General features: G+C 18.3%; 5 protein-coding genes across 5 annotated transcripts; 3 read left to right on the top strand and 2 right to left on the bottom strand.

Annotated features, from left to right (window-relative positions):
* Nucleotides 1–290: 290 nt before the first annotated feature.
* PGAL8A_00394900 (protein kinase, putative) lies at nt 291–1,616 on the top strand (the record flags this gene model as incomplete). Its single annotated transcript, XM_028670300.1, has 4 exons — nt 291–595; nt 678–1,210; nt 1,332–1,380; nt 1,559–1,616. 4 exons carry the CDS (start codon nt 291–293, stop codon nt 1,614–1,616), a joined length of 945 nt encoding a protein of 314 aa, XP_028527066.1.
* Nucleotides 1,617–2,170: 554 nt separating this feature from the next.
* On the bottom strand, nt 2,171–4,720 carry PGAL8A_00394800 (peptidase, putative; the record flags this gene model as incomplete). The annotated part of the gene is made up of 1 exon (XM_028670298.1): nt 2,171–4,720. The coding sequence occupies one exon, from the start codon at nt 4,718–4,720 to the stop codon at nt 2,171–2,173; it is 2,550 nt and encodes an 849-aa protein (XP_028527065.1).
* Nucleotides 4,721–5,471: 751 nt separating this feature from the next.
* On the top strand, nt 5,472–7,754 carry PGAL8A_00394700 (ATP-dependent RNA helicase, putative; the record flags this gene model as incomplete). The annotated part of the gene is made up of 2 exons (XM_028670297.1): nt 5,472–7,173; nt 7,414–7,754. 2 exons carry the CDS (start codon nt 5,472–5,474, stop codon nt 7,752–7,754), a joined length of 2,043 nt encoding a protein of 680 aa, XP_028527064.1.
* Nucleotides 7,755–8,253: 499 nt separating this feature from the next.
* PGAL8A_00394600 (microtubule and actin binding protein, putative) lies at nt 8,254–13,971 on the bottom strand (the record flags this gene model as incomplete). Its single annotated transcript, XM_028670296.1, has 5 exons — nt 8,254–8,448; nt 8,574–8,673; nt 8,762–8,850; nt 9,092–9,298; nt 9,466–13,971. 5 exons carry the CDS (start codon nt 13,969–13,971, stop codon nt 8,254–8,256), a joined length of 5,097 nt encoding a protein of 1,698 aa, XP_028527063.1.
* A 3,082-nt stretch (nt 13,972–17,053) lies between these two features.
* PGAL8A_00394500 (conserved Plasmodium protein, unknown function) lies at nt 17,054–23,392 on the top strand (the record flags this gene model as incomplete). Its single annotated transcript, XM_028670295.1, has 1 exon — nt 17,054–23,392. The coding sequence occupies one exon, from the start codon at nt 17,054–17,056 to the stop codon at nt 23,390–23,392; it is 6,339 nt and encodes a 2,112-aa protein (XP_028527062.1).
* Between the last annotated feature and the right edge of the window lie 144 nt (nt 23,393–23,536).

Here is a 23,536-nt window from a genome sequence, read left to right as displayed (position 1 = left end):
TTTTATTTAAAAAAAAAAAACTTTTTCTATTTAAAAAAAAAAAAAAAAAAAAAAAAAAAAAAAACTTTAAATTTCTTTTTCTTTAATAATAGCTAAAATAATTAATATAAAAAAGCAAAATAAAAAATATATATAATAATGATGTCTTTAAATTTTTTTTTTTTTTTTTTGAATATATAGATTGTTAATTTAATTTTTTTTATATTTTTTTACACACATTAATGTATTGAAATTTATTCTTATTCCATTTTAAGTATATAAATATATATGTATTTTTATTATTTTTTATAATGGGGTTGTGCTATCCTACAAAAGAAAAAAATACAAAATATTTTCATCAAGGATATATATTAGAAAGAAGAATAAATAAAAATGATGATTCAGAGTTATATTTTGCTATTTTTGTGAAAGGAAACAAAGAAAGAATGGTTAGAAAAGTAAATAAAAACATACTAAAAGGAATAACATTTGATTATTTAATGAAAATAAGAGACTTTACATATTCAAATACATTGGCTATTCCTAATTATCTATTAAAAATTTATAATTTATACGAAGATAACAATTCTGTTTATGTTATAACGGAAAAATGCACGTAATTTTAAAAAATTATTTAAATTTAGATATAGTATAAATATAACATATATATTCTTTTTTTTTTTTTTTTTTTTTTTAAGAGGTGGTTTTTTATTTGATATCTTAAAAAATAATGATTGCATTAATGAAAGATTATTATCAGAATGGTTTTATCAAATAATAACTTCTCTTTGTTTTCTTGAAAAGAATAACATATATCATGGTAATCTAAATGGTTACTGTATTTTTTTTAAAGATAAAAATAGAAAGGAAATAAGATTAAGTTTACTAAGTAAAAATAACAAATATGATAATATTGATCAAAATGGAGATTTATATGGTCTATTTTTCATTCGATCACCACAAGAAATTAAAAGATTATATCATGATAAGAATAATACATGGTACGTAGGTGTATTATTATTTTTCTTATTATTTGGATCTTATCCTTTTATAAGTAGAAATATTTTAAAGAATTATTTTAAAATTGTCAAAAATGATATCCCTTTTTCTACTTTGAAAATCCGTCATAATCTTAGTAAAAATATCTATGATTTTCTTGAAAAAGCTTTGGAAAAAAATTATGGAAAAAGGCCATCATTAACAGAATTATTAAATCATCCATGGATAACAGGTTTTTTCTCATTTGTCTATAAATTTATTTTAATATAATAATTTATTAAAATATAATTTATATATGTTAAATATTTTTATTTTTTTATTTTTTTTTTTTTTTTTTTTTTTTTGAATCACAGAAAGAAATAATCATTCAGAAGATAATATAATAAATTCCATTACAAGAAAGTAAAAATATTTTTTTATATAGATATAGCATATTTTTACATATACATATTTTTAAAATATGTTAATTTTGTATTATTTTATAAACTCTTTTCAATATCAAAATATATATTTGATAAATATATTTTATATATTTTTCATTTTAACTTTATTTTCTTTTCTTTATTTTTATATTTATTAGATCAGCAAATAATCAAATATGTGTACTGGAAAAAGACATCCTTAAATCAGTATGTTAACACCTTTCTATAATTTTAAAAATGCTGAATTATGTATCATATATTTAAATATTGGTACATATTTTGTAAAGATATACCTTTTTTTTTTTTTTTATATATCTTATATATAAAAAAAAAAAGAAATTTTTTTTAAAGTATTTTAAATATTAAAATATTTTTTTAAAAAAATTATTTTAATAAAATATATATATATATATATACAAAATTAATAATTTCTTATAATTTAAATGTTTTCAAATTTTAAATTAATTAAAAAAAAAAAAAAAAATAGAAATATTTATAAAAAGTACAAAGACATTCATACAGAATAAAAAAAAAAAAAAAAAAAGTGTTTTTTTTTCTGATGTAACGTGTTGAAAAATGTATTAATTAAACATATGTAATAGGTAACTTTTATAAATGTTGCTAATAAAAAAAAATATATATAAATATAAAATAAACATAATAAAAGAACAAAGAACATTATTAAAATTTGATATTACAGGAAAAGCTACAATAAAAAAAAAAAAAAAAAAAAGAGACATTATATATGTTTATTATTAGCATTAATATTTTTACTTTTTTTTTTTTATTTCATAATCGTAAAACCATAAAATAACATTCATAAGCATAGTTTCTTCATGGAGATAATTCTCAATAGAGTGATTACAGTTTTCAAATAAAAATAACTTACATTTTTTTTTTAATCCTCTTAATCTATTATATAAAGATATACTATTATGATAGGAAACACGTAAATCATCTTTTCCGCATATAATTAAAACTGGACAAGAAATATTTTCTACAAAATTTATTGGAGATAATTCGTATATGCGTGAATAATCTTGTTTATCATAATTACCATCATATTCACAATTTTTATTTAAAGGTAGATTAAAAAAATAGTCAGGAACATCTGTTGAATAAGTAGATAATATCCATTCATATATACCATTTATTACACAAGAACTTTTGAATAAATTATATTTAGTTAAAATTGAACAAACAGCATAACCACCATAAGATGCACCATATAAATATACATTTTCATAATCACCAAAATAATTAACGAAATCTTTAAAATTTTCTATTATGTCATTTATCTCAATTGAATTTATGTTTCCACATAATACATTTGGTTTATCAGAAAAACTTAAAGATCCTATATAATTAATACACAAAATGTCAAAACCACATGCAGCATAAAAAATAAAAACATTTTTGTATTCATTTATAAGAGTGCTATAAGGTCCTCCATGAATATATAAAATTAAATTTCTTAATTTTTTTTCATTAAATAAATTAAAATTTGGTAAATGTAATCCTTTTTGTTGTACATCATATTTAAAATGTTGTTCATCTTCATATAATAAATTAAAACTTGGATTTTTTCTTCTTATATAGGGATGTTTTTCTTTAAATATGCTCGTTTCCATTTCGCTTAAAATCATAAATAATTTTTTTGAATTATCATTAACATTGGAATATAAAATACTTTTTTCTTTTTTAATAGTATCATATGTTAAAAAATCCAGGTTGTAACTTTTTAAATTAGTTAAATATATATAATCACCTTTGATATTTGCTTCATTAAATATACAATAAGCTAAAACATCATTCAATAACATATTTCTTATACTCACAAATATATTGTCATTTTTCATGCACAAAATTTCTATGCTTGTATTTATATCATTTTTATCATATATATTATATATAAGAACTTTATATATTTTTTTTGTAAACATATGAACAGCAATAATAATTTTACTACTATAAAAAATAGTGTTTAAAAAAATATATGGATAACAATACCCTTTTATTTCATTAGTATATAAACCTCTAAAATAGGAAGTATAATTTCCTTCTTTAATAATTACTTCAGTTTCTAATTTTTTATAGTTACATATATCATCGTTGTGATCACAAAAATTATCTGACTTCATTCTTTTATTCATATCTCTTTCTTCATCGTTAGTATTATTATCGTAATAATTTTCTTCACTACTTCCTATACTTGAGAAAGAATTATTGTAATAATGTTCATTTTTCTCATCTTGCACTTTTTTTTTTTTTTTCTGCTTTATTTCTTCTTTAGCTAATTTAATTAAAACTAAATTATATTCCATAATATGTTGCTTGCATTCTTCACCTTTCATAAAAACTACTAAACATGCAACATAAACTTCTTCATTATGTTTAATAACAATTGGAGAAGCTGTATGCTTAAAATGTTTTCCTGATAACTTTACATAAGCACATCGAATATAATTCTTTTTATTTTTCGTTTTTTTATCCTCACAGTTATCTATATCTGAGTCATTCAGTGTACACAAATATAAATCATTTGGTCTAGTATTAAAAGCATATATACCTAATCTGAATGGTACTGTTCTATATGATAAACAAACAAAAGATGTTTCATCAATAAATTGAGGGCTATAATAACAACTTGAGACATCTTTTACTGTTATATATTTAACAGAATTATCTAACAAATTATAAACATATAAATAAAAAAAAGAACAATTAAATTTTTCACCAAATGATTCTATATAAACTCCATTATTCAATTTCTTTAACATTTCTATTTCTTTTGATGGTAAATTGTTTTCTTTTTTTAGCCGAATATCATCATTTTCAGCACTATATATTAATAACGTGTTATTAGAATTAAAAGAGCAAAAGGATTCATGAAAAAAAAAATTTCTGTGTATATCGTTAATTGACACATTATTCATACATGTAAAAAAAAATTTTCCATTAATTGATTCATTTTTAAAAAGATCTATTCTTAATTTTTTATCATTATTGGAAAATAAGCATCCTAAACTACCATCACTGGAGAAATACATTTTCGAATCTTTATCAAAAAAACCGTTACATAAATCTAAATTATCTTGAATATATGATATTTTATATATCTTCTCTCTATTACATAGTTGATAATGTATTATACATAATTGATACATTTTTGTATCTTTCATATTAATTCTTCTTACCACCTTTCTACCAAATACACATCTTTCAATTTTATTTAAACCACCATAGCAAATATTATAAGTTTCTACTAATTCGTTCATAAACGGTGGCACTTTTTTTATTATAACTGTATTATTTAACATTTTTTTCTTTTTCCTTTAAAAAAAATTATACTTATATATATATATACATACAGAATTGTACACTATTCATATAATTTTTTTTCTAGCTAAAATTTATATATTCAAAATATCAGAAAAAAAAAAAAAAAAAAGCTTAATTTGTTGTTTATAAACCTATACATATTTTTTATTTCTTATATATTTTTTATTAAATTGAAAAAAAAAATAAAAAAGATTAAATACTATTTTTAAAAAAAAAGTAGGACTTATTCTATATAAGTTTTTTTTTTTAATCCTTTTTTTAAATACCATAACGATACCTTCTAAATTTTTGTTTTTGCTCAAAAAAATATGCTTAAATATAGAATCTATAAATCTTTTTAAGTTTTGTAATGTATTTTTTTTTTTTTTTTTGGTTAACAGTTTTTCCTACAATATATTCACATGCATATGCATATCTTTTTTTCATTTTTCTTTTTTTTTTTTTTTTTTTTTTTTTTTTTTTTTTTTTTTTTTTTTTTTTTTTTTTTTTTGTTAATTTATAATTTATCTTTTTCATTAATCTTTTTCTTTTTTTATTTTAAATATTATTATTTTTTTATTTTTCATCTTTTTACTTCATTAAATTCTTTTAATAATTGTTTTTTGAGGTAATTTTTGAATATTAATTTTTACATTTTTTTTTATTATTCTTCCGTTTTTTTATAACTATTTTTTTTTATTGTACACACATATTTAATGAAGTTTTTAAACATGAAACTCTAAATTAAAGATGATTGATTCAGATGAGGATAAACTTTTTGAAGATAATGAGAATGATAATTATGAGAATAAAAAAAATGTGAATATGGTTTTAAAGAATGAAGAGGAAATTGATCCATTAGATGAATTTATGGTAGAAATAAATAAAGTTATTGAAGAAGAAAAAAAAAAAGTAGAATTAAAAGAAAAAATTAATAGTAATTGTGAAGGGGAATATAAAAAAAATAACAATGAGAAATATTTAAGTGAAAATAACAAAAAAATTACATACTTTAATTCAACAAATAATAATGAAAATAATGACGATGATAATAGTTTAGATGATAATGATGCAACAGCAGATATATATGAATTCATTGAAAAAAAGAAAAATGAAGAAAGAAATGATAATGATAATGTAAATGACAATGAAAATAAATATAATGATGATTTTTATTTTCTTCACTTTGAAAAAAATAATAACAAGGAAGAAGAAAAAATTATAGATAACTTAAACTATGATGAAGTTGAATTGGAAGATTTTAGTAAAGACATCTTTATTACTGATGAAAAAATAAGTAATTTTACCTTAGAAGAAAGTGTTGAATATAAAAAAAAAAATAATATTATAACTATTGGTTTTAATGTACCAAAGCCAATATTTTCGTTTTTACAGTTAAAAAATCTAATAGATAAAGAAATATTAGAAAATATTTATAATAAATCAATAAGTATTTTATCACCAGTTCAAAGTATAGTCATACCAATTTTTTTAAGTGGTAGAGATTTTATAGCAAAAAGTAGAACCGGATCAGGAAAAACTCTATCTTATGTTATCTCTTTAATTATTCACTTGTTAAACCATAAAAAAAAAGAACAAAAAAATAATGAAGGAAGTGTAAAAAAAAGAAAAAATTATATATATCCACACGCATTAATATTAACACCTACGAGAGAATTATGTGTACAAATTTTTGATGAAATGAACAAGATATCTATGAATAGATTAAAATCATGCATGTTATTTAATGGAATTAATTATAAAAAAGCATACGATGATATTCAAAAAGGGATAGATATTATTATAGCAAATGTCAAAACATTAATTAATTTTGTAAATAAAAAATATCTTTCTTTGATAAACATTAAGTATGTCATTTTAGATGAATTTGATAAATTATTTTCAAAACAATTCATCCATTCAGTTATATCTATTTTGAAAAATATTAGAAATGATGCTTTGAAAGGTTTATTTTCATCGACATTTTCGGATAATATGATTGAAGTGATTAGGCCCTTTCTTAATAAAAAATTTATTATAACCAAAATAGGTGATAATAATTCTCTAATAGATGAAAAGTTTTATATTGTTGATGAAAATCTTAAATATGAATACTTGTTAACGAATATAGAAAAGTGTTTAAGTACAGGACAAGGATTTATTTTTTGTAATAGCAAAAAAAATGTTATTAAATTATATGAAAAGTTGAAAAAAGAATTTTCTTTAAAAAATATCTCATTTGATTATATTCATGGTGACATTGATCAAACAGAGAGAATATATAAATTTGAAAGTTTAAAAAAAAAAAAAACACAAATTTTAATTAGTACTGATTTAATGTCTAGAGGAATTGATATAGTCGATTTAAACTTTGTAATTAATTTTGATTGTCCTCATGATATTTTTATTTATATTCATAGGATAGGTAGATGTTCCAGAGTAAATAACAAAGGTAATCAAGAAATATATATACATTGATATTCTTATAATTATTTTTAATTTCCATACTATGTATATGATTTTTAATTTTATATACTTTTCAGTACATTCAAAAATTTATGATCATCCTAATTTTAATTTACATGATATTTTTTTTATTTTTTTTATTTTTTTTTAAATGATCATACATTTTTCATATTATATGTATTTTTATATGAACATGTATTTTTTTTTTTTTTTTTTTACCTAGCAGGACAGGCAATTACATTTATATTACCTTCGGAAAAAAAAATTGCTTTTCTTATTTATAATCATTTGAAAACAAAAAATGCAATTATAGATGAGGAATTAGAAAATTTTATATTGAAAAATAATTTGAATAATAATTATGAAATGAAAAATTTAAAAAGGAAAATTAATAATACATTTTTGAATTTTCAATTCAAAAAAATGGTTTCTACTGAGAATAAACCAAACTCAAATGAACTTACATTTAAAAAAGTAACATTACCAAGAAATGAAAGCTCTTTGCCAAAAAATTTAAAAGTAATTACACCAAATGATGTTTTAACATCTTCTGATGACGAAAACTAAATAAAGACTATTAATGAAAGCGTTATATAATATTGTAATTTTTTATATTTTTCTTTTTTTAAATTAAAAATTTTCATTATACAAAAAAAAAAAAAAAAAAGAAAAAAAAATCTATGTATATATATATATATATTCTTTAAAAATTTATTAAAAAAAAAAAAAAAAAAAAAAAGAATAACTTATTTTAATGCTGTTTTTATTAAAAATATTACGACAAAAAAATTAAAAAAAGTAGACAATTTTTTTTTTTCATTACCATTTTTATAAATATTACAAAGCATATAAAATAAAACAAATTAAAATATATTATTTCATATGCATACATATTTAAAAAATAAATATAGATAATAAATAAAAAAAATAATAATAAAATTTTAAACATTTATTTATAAAATAGTTTTAAAAAATTGTTAAATATTTTAATAAATCAAGATTCATAATTTTTTAAATAAAATCCTACATTGAATATTACTTTTGAAAATTGAAAAAGTTTTTAGAGTTAGGGAATATTATCAGTATATTCTTTATGTAGATTATTTAGTAACTCATTTACTTTTGTCATTTTTTTTGCAGCCTTTTCTTTTTGTTTTTTATTTTCTTCAAGTAATATATACATCTCCATATCCCTCTTTTTTATTTTTTTATTTGCGTCTTCTAGCATTTTATTTAATTTTATTATTTCATTTTTATTCATCTAAAAAAAAAAAAATTAAGAAAAGGTATATATATATTAAGTAAATATACATTTTCATATATATATTAAACCATATATTTTCTTCATTTTTTTTTTTTTTTTTTTTTTGCAAAGGTTAGACATACGTTATTATCTTCATGCAATTCCTTATACTTTTTTTGAATTAAATTTATTTCTTTATCTTTTTCTTCAACTAAATTTTTGATTTTATTTTCATATTCATTGCTGCAAAAAACAAAATAATAACAAAATAATAGTATCAATACCATTTATTAAAAATTTATTAAAAAAAACTATTTTCTTCATATAATACCAGAAAGACTCTTTGATATTTTCTATTTCTTTATGGGTGTATTCTATTACTTCATCTTTCATTTTTAATTTATTTTTTAATTCTTTAATCTATATTAACACAATGCAAAAGAAGATTTTTTTTTTTTTTTTTATTATAAAGTCATTTTTTTTTAATTTCTATCATATTTTTAGACAATAATATAATTTTATATTAACAAATTAAAATAAAGTTATATGTACATTAATTATAAATATACTTTAATGTACTTGTTTAATTACATAAAAAAGTTTAAGCTTGTTACACATATATATATATATATGTATTTTTTTATTTATAAATTATTCTTACTTCTTCTTCGCTTTTTTTATATTTTGCATGAGTAAATTCACATTTGCTTATATATGTGTCTAGTTCATTCTCATATTTTGAAACTAAATTTTTTTTTTCTATTTTGTAATCCTCTAATAATTTTTTGTAATCTCTTTCTACTTTTTTAATTTCGAGAGTTTTTTTCTTTATTTCTTCTTCTTTATTATTTATATCCAACTTCAATTTCTAATAAGAAAATATAAAAAAAAATAATAATAATATTTATTATTAGTATTTTAATTATATAAAAATTTATATAAATAAATAAATAAATACATTTAGTTTTTTTTTTATTATATAGATATTTTTGGTACATGTAAATTAACAAATGAATTTTTTTTTTTTTTTTTAACCTCAACATTTAAAGTTATATCTTCTGTAATTTTACTTTTGACTTTTATATTTGTATTTAATTCTTCATTTTCTTTTGTAATTTTACTTAAAATTTCACTAATTTCTGACTTTTCTTTGTTTAAAACGTTTATTAAGCTTTCATTTTCTTTTAATTGAGATTTCATTATATCCTTTTCTAAAATTAGATTTTTTTGTTCGTTTAATACATTATTATGAATATTTATGGATACATAATTTTCCTCAATTTCTTTCTTAATATATGAGAAAGAATTCTTCTTCAATTCATCATTTTCATTTTTTAATTTTATATATGCTTGTTTGATATTTTTTAATCCTTTAATAAATTTTTCTTTTTCTTCATTGTATGTTTTCATTTCTTTCATTAATAGATCATTAACATTTAAAAGGTTTTTAGAATTTTTTTTGATATCTTCGTTTATAGTCTTTAATTCATTTAATTCTATTTCTAATTTTTCTTTTTGTTCATGTATTTCGCTGTATGATTTTTGAAACTCGTGTTCTAATGACTCAAGTTTTTTTGAAAAATCATTTTTTTCTTTCTCTAAATTTTCTTCTTTTTCTTTAATAATTTTGTTTAAAGTTTCATTGGCATTAATTTGGTTTTCTTTTAATTTGGATGTAATTTTTTTATTTTTATTTTTTAATCTCTCACATTCTTTAATAAATTTATTTTTTTCCTCATTTAAATTTTCTATAACTTCTTTTTCTTTGTTATACAATTTGCTCGTTTCTTCAAGTTTTTGTTCCAAAATCTTTACTTCATTTTTTAAAAACTCAATTTCTTTTTCATTCTTGAAAATGGTTTCTTCCTTGATTTTTTCTAAATCAGAAATTTTTTTTTCTGTTAATTCCTTTTCTTTCTGATAATTTTCTATTTCTATATTTCTCTCTTCTAAAATATTTTTCATTTTGTCTTTTTCGCAAATTTCATCCATATTTCTTTTTTGAAGGTTGTCTTTTTCTTCTTGCAATTCTTTACTTTTTTTTTCTAGCTTACTTAATTCATTTCTTAAATTAGTTATATCATAGTTTTTTTGTTCATTTTCTTTTTTCAAGATTTCTATTTCCTCACATATTTTATTTTTTTCTAAATTAACTGTGTTTAAGCTATCTTCAACTTTTATTTTTTCTTTTAATAATAAATCTATTTCACTTTTAATTTTCTCATTCTCTTCTTTTAATAACTTTTTACATTCAACTAATTCATTTTTATCATTAATAATATTTTTTTCATTGTTTAATAAATTATCTACCTTTTCATTAAGATTATCTACCTTATAATGTAAATCATTATTTACTTTATTTAATTCCTCAATTTGATTAGTTAAATTTATATTTTTTTCCTTTTCCTTTTCATAACTTCTCTTTAATTCTTTCTTTTTTTCTTCTTCCATCTTTATTTGTAATTCTAACCTTTTTATTTCATTATCTAATTTATTTATTTGTTCTAAATAAGTTCTAATTTCTTCTTCCGCTTTTTTTGATTTTAATTCTTTTTCTTTTATCATACTTTGCTGTACTTTTAATTTTTTCTGAACATGTTCAATTCTTTCAATATTTTGCATTAACATATCATCAATATCATTTTTATATTGTTTTAATATACTATCATTAAATGAAATTATTTTTTCTTTTTCTTTAATTAGTTCTTTAAGCATATATATTTCTGAATCTTTTTTTTTTAAAAATATAACGTATTCATTCATTTTATTTTCAAATTGAATTTTACTAAGTGAAAATTGTTCATTCATACATTTTGTTATTTCTTCGAACTTTGCTAATTTTTTTTCCTTAATTGTACACTTTTCCTTCAGCTTATTAAAATCATTTATAATATAATCTATTTTTTTTTCATAATCGTTAATCATTGATAACTTTCTTTTATATTTTTCTTTATTTTTATTAAATTTTATTTCTTTTTTTTTAAATATAATTATTTTATTTTGCAAATTCTTCATTTCATTTTTCAAGAGTTTATTTTTTTCTATAAGTAATTCTATCTTCAACTTTTGTTTCTCTAAATTCAAATTATTATCTTCTACATTATTATCATATATAAATTTATTTATATAATTTTCGTTTTCATCTTTCTCTATAATATTATCATCTTTAGTATATTCACATATTGTTCCATCTTTTTTTTGTTGTTTGTATTCATTTTCATCTATCATTTTTATTTTGTCTTCATTTTCTTCATCTATTTTTTTTTTTTTATGATCATTTTTATCAATAATAATATTTTCTTCCTTAATTAGTTCAACAGTACTATTATCATCACTATCACTAATTTCCTGATGAAGAAGACTTTTTAAATTATTTAATTTATTCAAATACATATCAAATTCAAAATTTTCTTCATTGAAAGTATTTAACTTCTCTATATCTATTAACTTTTCTGTAATATCTCTATTTTGTGATGAAATATTTTTTGTACTTTCTAAAATATTGGAATCAGGAAAATCTGTATTATCATTATTTACGTTCATATATTTTCCATCGTTTACATTTTCATTTATATCATTTGTATAATTATCGCTAGTTTTATCTATATTTTTTACATTATTAATATTTGCCTTTAATAATTTTTTTTTTCTTATTTTCTCTAAATTTTTGTTATCCTTACTCAAAATGAAACTCACTGTATTACTTTCCGAATTTAAATTTTCTTCGTTTTTTTTTTCTTCAGTTTCAGTTAACAATATTTCTTGATCAGTTTTTCGTTTCATGGTTAAATTAATTGAATTTTTTTTATTTTTTTCTTTTTTTCCATAAATAATATTTTTCGCTTTAGAATTAAGGTTACTTTTGTTATTATAATGATATTTTTTTTCAATCGATTTATTTTTATAACTGACGTTATTTTTTTTACTGTTATTTCTTTCTTTTGTTACATAAGTATCTGATTGATCACTAGTTAGGATGGAAAAACTTTTTTGGTAATTAATTATTTCGTTATAACTGTTTTTATAGTTATTATAATAAACTTTTTGTTTTTTAATATTATTTGGATAACTAGAAAATAAATTGCTAAAACTTTTGTTATTCATAATTTCACTGGTGTATTTATCGTAATTTTGCATTTCAGTAAATGTATTACTATTTTCTTTTTTATTTAATTCATCATTATTGTCCTCATTTAATTTAATTTTTTTTTTATTTAATTCATCAATACTATCTTCACATATTCCATCATTTTTATTTTCGTATAATTTATTATTTTTTTCTAATTCATCTTCCAAGTTGCTTTTTTCTTTGTATAATATATATTCTTCTTTTAATATATTTTCTTCATTTTTTTCTTTGTTTTCTTCTTTATATAAGGTATTATCTTTTTCTATCTCACTTCCTCTTTCATTTTTTTCTTCTTCTAATTCCCTATTTTCTTTACTTTTTATTTCACTTTTTTCATTTTCTGTCTCTTCATTTTTCTCTTTCATATTGTTATTATGCATTTCATAGTCATTTAAAACATTTAGAGAAAGGGTAAAATTTTTATATTTTTCTTTTATTTTACATATGTTAATATTTTCTCCATCATTATCTTTTGTATTATTAAATGCATATTCATTTTCAAGGAAAGGAATATTTTTATCACAAAAAATGTTTTCAACTTCAATTTTATTACCTTCATCAATTTCGCATTTATGTAAATTTGTATTTTCATTTAATGAGTTTCCATTATCTAAACATTCATAATTAGCATCATTATCAAAATCATTTGAATCATTAAATTTATAATTTTTTAAATTTTGAAGTACATTCAATATTCTTTTTATTTCTTTATCATCATCACTCTCCATATCTTTTTCGTCTTGATTAAAATTTATTTCATCTTCATTTTTCAGATAGCTATTTGATAAACTTTCAAGAGTATTTTTTTTTTGTTCGTCAGGAAAAATTAAACTATTTATTTCATTAATTTCATCATTACACACAAAATTACTTTCACTAGAATCATTTGAATTAAATATATTTTTTTCTTCATTTAACGAATTTTCATTTGTTATGCTTGAAAAAAGTAATTCTTCTCTTTTAACACTTTCTAATACATCGTATTGAATTGTATTATTTTTATTATATGATATATTATTATATTCACTGTTAATGTAATTATTACTTTTGTGAAAATCGCTGATGTTTGTTTTACTAAATGATGATGATATATCTAAATTATTGTTCTTATTAACTATCTCACATGAATAAATGTTCTCTGTAATATTGCTGGAATTATTTATATTATTAATTATATTTATACTCTTATTATTGTTATATTTTAAAATGCAATTTTTTCTATTTTCATTTACATTTTCATCAGAGTTAATAAATGAATTATCATTAGCATTATTTTCTCCAGTTATATCATTTAAATATTCTTTTTTTTCATTTTTGTGTATCTTATCTAAATTAACTTCACACTTTTTTATGTTCCTTAAGATACTCACTTCTTCCTTATCTAATTTTCTTTGTAAATTATCTATTTCCATATTATTATTTTATTTCATTTTTTTCATTTTTTTTTTTTTTTTCTATATGCATAAAATTGTTACATAAAAATAAACACTTTGAATATTTAACTACTTATTATAAATATGCATCTAATTTATTTTTTTAAAATACAAAATTTTTTAAAAGTATATTAAGAAAAGTACTTTATATACAGTATGTAAAAAAAAAAAATTCATAATAAAAAAAGAGAATAATAACAAAAATAATACTACACACAAAATTATAAAAGTATTAATTTTATACGAAATTTTTTTTTTTTTTTTTTTTTCATAAATTAAAATACGTGAACATTCATATTACATTTTAATTCCTCTTATCTCTTTTTTTTTTTTTTTTTTTTTTTTTTTTTTATTGTGCATTTAACTCCTAAATAAAATGGAAATTTTAGTTCTGAATAGCTAAAAATTTATTTGATCACAATTTAAAAAAAAATAGAATACAACAAAATATGAAAAACAGAAAGTATTTTTTTATATACTATAAATTATATATATATATAAGTAGTAAAAGAAAGGATATTTCTTGAGTACTTAAAATATATAATAAAAAAAAAAGATACAAAAGTTTCATTCAACTATAAAAAATCTAAAAAAAAAAAGATGAACAATAAAGATTTTTTATTTTAATATAAAAAATTAAGAGAAAGTTTTAAATTATGATATTCATGTATCCCTTTTTTTTCTTTTCGATAAACGATTTTCGCATCTACTATTTATATATGACTTTATCATATCTCATATTTACTTTTAGTAATGTAAAAAATAACAAAAAGAAAATATAAACTTCAGAAGTTATAGTAGTAAAGAATACTTTAAAAAAAAAGACGATAATTTTTTATTTCTTTTTATGTCATTGAAAAACTTATAAGAAATATAAATACATAAAAATAAATAATATAAATGCATGCTTATTTCTATAATATTTAAAAAATTTATATACAAAATACAAGAATACTGTAAAAATCAGTTACTTAAAATAATTTAGAATTTTACATGGTATATATAAGGATTGTTATTAATATTTCTATATACTTAATATTTTTAATGTAGGATAAACACATAAAATTGTTATGAAATTTTCAAAACAAATAAAATATTTGATTTTCAAAAAAAAAAAAAAAAAAAAAAAAAAAAAAAATTATATAGTTTTACAAAAATATATATTTTAGATTAATATTTTTATTACATCTCTTTTAAACAAATAATAAAATGAATAAAAAGAAAAAAATTTAGAAAAACACTTCTTCAAATTGTCTAGAAATTTCTTTATATGTAAATCTTTTCTAAATAACTAAATACATTGAAAATATAGGAGAATCTAAGAAAAACTTTTATATCATTATAGAAATAAGAGTTGCATATTCTTTGAAATAAATGAATAAAAAATAAAAAATAGAGATAAATAAAATTAAATTGATACATATATAGATATGTTAAATAAAAAGACACATCTATTAAAATTTCTCCAATTTATTTTATACAGTACTTTGAAAAAAACATGAGAAATTATAAGATAAAAAGAGTTAGACATTTTATAAAATTATGAAGTACTCATATTTGAGTGAATATTTTTACATATATTTTGCATTTCATTTATTTGTTTTTTGTTTCTACATTTTACTGATATCATTTGAATTTCTATGTATATAAAAAACAATTTAAAAAGAAAAAAAAAAATAAAACACTATCATTTTAAAAAGAAAAATAACAAAAATGAAAATTTAATAATATAAAAAAAATAAATCCTCAAAAACATTTAATTCTTACAATCTATTATATTTGAAATTTATATTATAGAATAATATTTTTCAATACAAAGATATTAAGTTTATTTTAAATTGTTGCATTTAGGAATATATTACTCTTTATATATATATATATATATATTTCCGTTGAATCCAAAGAAAAAATACTTAAAAAAAAAAAAAAAAGACTTATCTACTTAATTTATGTAAAATCTTATTGAAAAGTTGATATAATGGAAAAAATAATATTTAAAAAAAAAAAAACTTTTTAGTAGTTAGGTGTATTTTAAGTATGCATATTTTTGCTTATGCTTTTTTTTATATTAATTTTTTTTTTTTTTAACTTTTTGGTTTTCTTAATTAGTTTGTGTTTGCATTTTGTTTTATAACATATTTTTAAAAATATTTAATATAGAATATTAAAAAAGAAATTAATCTGAAATTATTTTTTTGACAATTTAAAAAATAAACTTACAAAATGTACTTTTTAAAAAATTAAAAAAAAAATTATATTTTATTACTTCTAAAATTATACTAATGTTTAATTAATGGATGAAAAATTTAAATATTCATAAAACAAAAATCTGTTAAGGTATAAATAAAATTATGTAATAATTACAAATAAAATATATTTTTCTATCTTTCTTTAAAATATTCATAGTATGAAAAATATTTTTTGAAAACAAATTGTAAAATAAAATAAAATAAAATAACATAAAAAGTAAATTAAAATGAAAGTGAAAATAAGCAATAAGCAAAAAAAACAAAATATTTAAAATTATTAAATATATATGTATATATATATAATGCATAAAATGTAAATAATTATATATATATATATATAAATTTACATGAAATGCTCCAAGATAATAAAAAAAAAAAAAATTATGTTTTTAACAAAATTTAAAAACATCTGTTATATACTTGATAAAAAGATATTTGAAAAAATTATGCATAATTCAAACTTAAATCCTTTGAATAGTAGTTTTCATAAAATATATAAAAATAATATATAAATTCTTGATGAATATAACATTGTAACGAATATAATGAAAATAGCTATATTAATAAAATATTAATGAATAGAATTTAAGTATATAGAAAATAGTTCATATATATTATTCAGATAGTTTAATGATGAAAATAGAAAGAAAGTTATATATATAAAAATATAAAAAACATTGATGTTATTAAAAACAAAAAAATATTGCCATAATTTCAGCAAATACAATTAAGGTTAACATATAAAAGGTATAGATGAAAAAATATATATATATATATATATATAATCTTATGATTTACAAAAAGAAAGAAAAATGAATACAGAGAAATGTAATAACCATAAGAAAACTTCCATTTTTAAAAAACAAAAGTTAAATGATGAAGAAAAAATTTCAGATAAATATGAAGAAAATATTTTTCTAGATATTAACAATGATGAAGTACAGGAAAATGGCAAAGTAACAAAAAATAATCCAAGTATTAATAATGATAATATAAATGAAAATGATGAAATAAAAAGTAAAATAAAATCAAAACATAATCAAAATTATGATAATTCAAATTATGTTAATAATAAATATTGCTTGTTTGAAAATTATGAAAGTTTAAATAAAAACTTAATGAATGAAAATACTTTTGAAAAAGGACGCTTAAAAAAATTGAACGAATTAAACAAAAATGTAACTGAATATATTGATGTAAGTGATTCTTACAAAGTATTAATGAATATATGTCTGAAAGAAATTAAGAAGAATAGCAGTAGTAAAATAACTCATGATGTATATAAAGTGTTAAAAAAGAACAATTTAATTATTGAAGATGATAATAAAATGAATAATTATATAGATGAAAATGATAATTGTGGAAGCACTATTCCAAATAATAATTTAAGATATAATGATGATTATATTAAAATATCTGAAAATATAAAAAAAGAAAATTTAACTAACTGCAAAACAAACCATGTAAGCCATAAAAGGAATAGAAGTTCTATTACAGAGGGTGGTAAGAGCATAGATTTATCTAATGAATATAGAGATAAATTATTTTTCAGTAGTGAAAATAGTTATAAAAATGTTATTAATAATAAGGAAATTAATTATGATAATACTATTTATAATGATACTACAAATCATATTGTGAAATTTTTTAATAGCAATATAAATACATGTTTATCAGCAAGAGATAGAGAAATAGATTTTACAACAAAAAATAAACAATTAAAAGTGAGAAATGATGAAAATTATATGGAAAATAAAAAAATGTCTTTGTGTAAAAAAAATAAAATAGAATCAGATATGTTTAATATTTTTAAGAATGTTATAAATATATTAACATGTAAATATCCTCAACATAATATAAAAGAGCTTTTCTTTAATAGTCAAAATAAATTAAAAGAAGAGTATGAAAATAACAAAAAGAAATCTATAAAAATAACAAGTTATGAGTGTAATCGGTATAATAATTTATATAACAAAGTAAAATATAAATTGTTTTATGCAAAAAATGACATAAAAAACAGGAATAGTATTAATACAAAATCTATGTTTGAAGAATTTAATTACTGTATAAAAAATATTAAAAGAAATATAACTATACTGTCTCATTTTCTCCCTCATAAAAAAGATTATAATTTTATTACAAAAGTAAAGTTTGATGAAAATAGTGAAAATGTTATAACTACTGGAAAAGATGGTTTTATCAAAATTTTTCACGTTATAACAGGAAACTTAGTAATATCTATTAGAGCTCATAATTATTCTATTACTGATTTTGATATACATAAGTCTAATAAGTATATTATATCTTGTGATGAAAAAGGAATAGTAAAATTTTGGCATTTAGATAAATATAAATTTAAAATTCTTTTTACATATAGAAGAACTTTTTTTATGAAAAATGTAAAATTTTTTTATAGTGATACAAAAAAATTTAATAGTCATTATAAAACATATGCATTATGTTCCACCAATGCTTATTTTTTTATAATTAAATTTGATGACTTAAATAACGATATTCAGTTAATAAAATCATTAAATATGTATATAAATAATATTAAATTTTTTCCTTATTTACAATTTTCATATTCGTTAAATTATAATATTGCACCATACATATACAATAATTTAATTATATCAAAAAAGCCTATAAAAGAATTAAAAAATAGCTATTTAATTTTTATAAATACACAAAACAATTCTATTGATAAGTTTAGTGATATGGATTATATAAATGCAAATTATAAAAATAGAAAAAAGAAACTTATGTTTTTACTTTTAACAACAAGGAAAATTTATGATGAAGAAAATGAGGAAAATTTAATAATATCACCTAATGACGTTGTAATTACAAAATACGTTAACAAAATAAACGATGAAATGTATAATTTAAATGGAGATGATGTTATAGAAGTATTATACAAAGGAGAAAAAAAAAAAAAAATAAATGAAGAAGATAATTCTTATAGAAAAATTTTTCAATTTTTTGAAATTAATATACTTCAAAATGTAAAAAACAATATTGGTTTTGTTATGTTTAAAAAATTTGAAGATTTCAATGAAGAAATATTTTTATTCACTTTTTCAAATAATTCAGCTGATTTCGTAACTGTTCATACAAATGGATCAATTTATTTATGGAATTTTCAAAATTATTTGAATGATATAAACAAAAAAAAAAAAGATAATAAAATTTTTATTTGTTGTTTTTATACATCCTTATATATAGAGTTTTTATTAGAATCATCAGTTATTAACGAAAATAGCAAAGCAAAAAATAAAAACGAAAATGTATTAAACGAAATAAATAAGGAAAATGAAAATAATTTATTTATTATATCATCAACGTCTTGTTCTTCTTATTGTTACTCTTCAAGTGACCAGGAAGATTTATCAAAAGTAGATAATCAAAGGCAACGAAAAAAAAAAATACATAAAGGACATTATCGAGATAATTGTATAAATAAAAGTTATGATGTAAGTTATAACATTTTAAAAAATAATTGCAATAAATGTGAACAGCATCAAAGATGCATTCATTGTATATATAATGAAAAATCCAACAATAAATCAAAGTTACGTGCGAAAAAGCTACATTACAAAATAAGTAACATAGCTTTTAATAATACAGATGAATATATAATAGTTGCTGATGGAATAACAAATAAATCTAATGCATCAAAGGAAAACATTAATGCTGTTACAATGAAAACAAATTTATCTATATTTAACACAAAAGCATATGAAGAAATTAAATATTTTGATTTGAAGAAATGTGATAGTTTTGTTAGTTTTATTGAGCCAAATCCTTTTTATAATGATATTATTCTTTTTGCATGTTTTAGAAAATACATTTACTTATTAAATGTACAAAAAAAAAAAATTATTAAAAAATTTTCTTATGATAGTGAATTAAAAAATATAAGTGCTGAATGGAATAAAAATGGTCATATTTTTGTTGTTGCACATAATTATGGTTATTTTTCAATTTTTACAATGAACAAAAATTTTTGCTATAAATTCACCTTAACGGAACAAATTACCTCATCACAAATTTGTTATTTAAATGAATCAAATGCAAATGAAAATACTGAAAATTATGATAATTTAAATGTTATGTCAGATGTTTATATATATGATTCATATACGGCATACAACGAAAGTGGTAGAAATATTAATAATAGGAATAGTGTTACTAATAATTTAAGTAATAATGCTAATAATAATAATAATAATAATAGCAATGTTGATATTAATATAAATGATAATGTGAATAATAATAAATCTAATGATAACAGTAAAAAGAGTAAAAATAAAAAAAGTAGTAGCAAGAATAACACAAATATAGATGAAAGCTCTGATTTTTCGAGTTCAGCAAAGACAATATATACACTTTACACTGATAGCAATTCAAAATTTTCAAATAAAGAAAAAAAATTAAGAAAAAAGAAAAATTATAGAAATAAAAATAATAAAAATGATGACGTAAAAATATTAGATAATAGTGAGCTCATAAGAAATAAAAATTTTACAGGAGAAAAACAAATTATAAATATAGAAAATATAGAAAATATAAATAATGAAGTTATAAGTGTAGAAGATGTTCATAATGAAAACATCAAAAAAAATATAAATGCAAGAAAAGAAGTTATAAATATTGATAATGTAATAAATAATTATTCTAATTTTTATGATAAGAATAAAAATAAAGTTATAGATATAAATAAAAATAAGAATTTTATTCAAATCAATGATAGTGTAGTTCCATCTAATAAATCAAACGAATTTATACTGGATGAGGATAGTTCATCAGAAAATAACAAAAGTTCAAAAAATCAAACAATAAATAAATTAAAACAATATTTTAATTCAGATAATGATGGTATAAAACCGTATTTTTTAAAAAAAGAACAAGTTATTAGTGATGTTGATTCCGATTTTGACAAAAATAGTTCTATTAGCTTTTTTAGTGATGATTCTAAATATGATTATTATACAGATTACTTAAACGAGTCTTCAAATAATAGTCTTGATGGAGAAAGTAGCAAAAATAAAAGGTTTTATGAAAGTGATTGGTATGACAGTGATGATCATTTTGTCAATAATGATATATATAATAATATTATAAATAATGAATGGGAAAATAGCGATTATAAATATAATAATGTTAGTTTTTTTAATGGATTTAAAAATGAAAAAATGAATTATCACCCATATTCAAATTATTCAAAAAATGATCATATAATAAAAAAAAGGAGTGATAATAAGAAGAATGAAGAAAAGTTATATAATAAATTATTAAAAAATATAGACTACAATGATATATCGTATAAAAGAAAAAAAGTAAGAAAAGAAGAAAGCAAATCAATTTTAAATAATTTTAATAATACAAATATATTTGTTGATAAAAAATTTAAAATATATGAGCAAGAACTGCAATCATTGCTTCCTAGATTTTCTAGCTTTAATTCATGTAATAATTATTTTGAATTTTTAAAAAAAAATAAAATTAATTCATTAGGCATATATTTAAGTTATATGAATTATTTAAAAAAAAAATTAAAAAATAATCAAATGACTTATAAAAATATACTCTTATATGATATACTTTATAAAATGATACAAAATCATATAAAGATTAAGTCATTAAATAATAATAATAATAATAACATTAATAATATTCATAGTAAAAACAAACACAAAACTATTGAAATAAGGGATGATTTAGATTTTAATAATATTTCAGATAACGTTATTTTTAATAAAGATATTAATTATGAAAATATCAATTTCAATAAATCAAATGATAAAATACCAAATGATAATAGTGTGATTATGAATGAAGGCAATAGTAATTATAATATTGCCTCCTGTAATAATTCAAACATTTTTGTAAATAATTTTTCTAATTCAGAATCAGTCAAGAATAAAATAGATAACAAAAATGAATTCATTAAAAAAATCAATAAGTATTTAGAAATATTTAAAAATAGTAATACTAAAAAAAGCAAGAGAAGTTATATAAATGTTATGAGAATAAATAAAATTTATAATAAATATAGGGATTTAAATGATAACCTATTTTTTAATAATTACTATAATAAAAAAGATAAAGAAGAATTAGATAATTCTATTATTTATAGATTTTTAAAAAGATTACCATGCAAAGAAGAAGATAATATAGATAATTATATTTATTATAATAGAAAAAGTAGCTATAACAGAAAGTTAAAAGATTTTTTTAGAAGTTATTTAAATCATTATGAAAAGGTAGATAAAAATAAAAAAGATTTTGATTACAAATTATTTGTATATGCAAATAATAATAAGATGGCATATATGAATTCTCACATAGTGAACTTGTTACATATTTTACAAGAAAAATATTTAAAAAATTTAATAATTAGAGAAAATTACAATTTATTAAATAATTATCCATTAAAAGGAAGAAATTGTATAATCAAAAATATAGATCATATTATGACTTGTGCATTTTATAATTCTTATTCTGTTTATGCTAGATCACCATTGGATAATTATGATTTATCAAATACAAGAACTTTTAATAATTCATTTTTTTCAAGTTATGCTAGATATAATGATATTTTTTCTATGTTTAGAAATAATTTATATAATAATAATATTAACAGTTCTTTAAATTATGAGAATATTGCTAGTTCAGAGAGGAACACAGAAATAGCTATTATAAGTGAAGCTTCTTCTATGTTTACGAGCGATCAGTCAGCTGAGTATTTTACTGGTGATGATGAAGAAGATGATGACGAAGATGATGATGAAGATGATGACGATTATTATAATGAAGATTATACATATAGTAATGTTTCAAACTCTTATAGCAAGAGGTATAGAAGAAACAGAAGTAGAACTAAACGAAAAAATGATAAGAATAAGTCCAATAGAAGAAATAATCAACAAAAAAAATCTCCTAGAAAAAGTAGAAAGAGAAATGGAAAAAAAAAAAATAATGGTGAAAATGTATCTAATACATATATAAGAAAAAGTGATAGATTAAAAAATAAAGAAATGAATAATAAAAAGGACAATAACAACAGTAGATATATTAGACATTCTTCTAATAACTCTAGAAGTCCATATAATACTAGATCATCAAATATAAATAAAGATCAGGTTTAAATTTTTTTTTTTTTTTTTTTTTTTCTTATTGTTATCATATATTTTTATACGTGAAACTATTGATATACTATATATTCTGTGAATTATAAATATAAAATGAATTTTCTCTTTTTTTTTTTTTTTTTTTTTTTTTTTTTTTTTTTT

The sequence above is a fragment of the Plasmodium gallinaceum genome, assembly GCF_900005855.1.
Source record: "Plasmodium gallinaceum strain 8A genome assembly, contig: PGAL8A_v1_108, whole genome shotgun sequence".
Classification (NCBI taxonomy): Eukaryota; Apicomplexa; class Aconoidasida; order Haemosporida; family Plasmodiidae; genus Plasmodium; species Plasmodium gallinaceum.
Note: the sequence above shows the minus strand (reverse complement) of the source record. Positions and strands in the feature narration are given on the sequence as shown.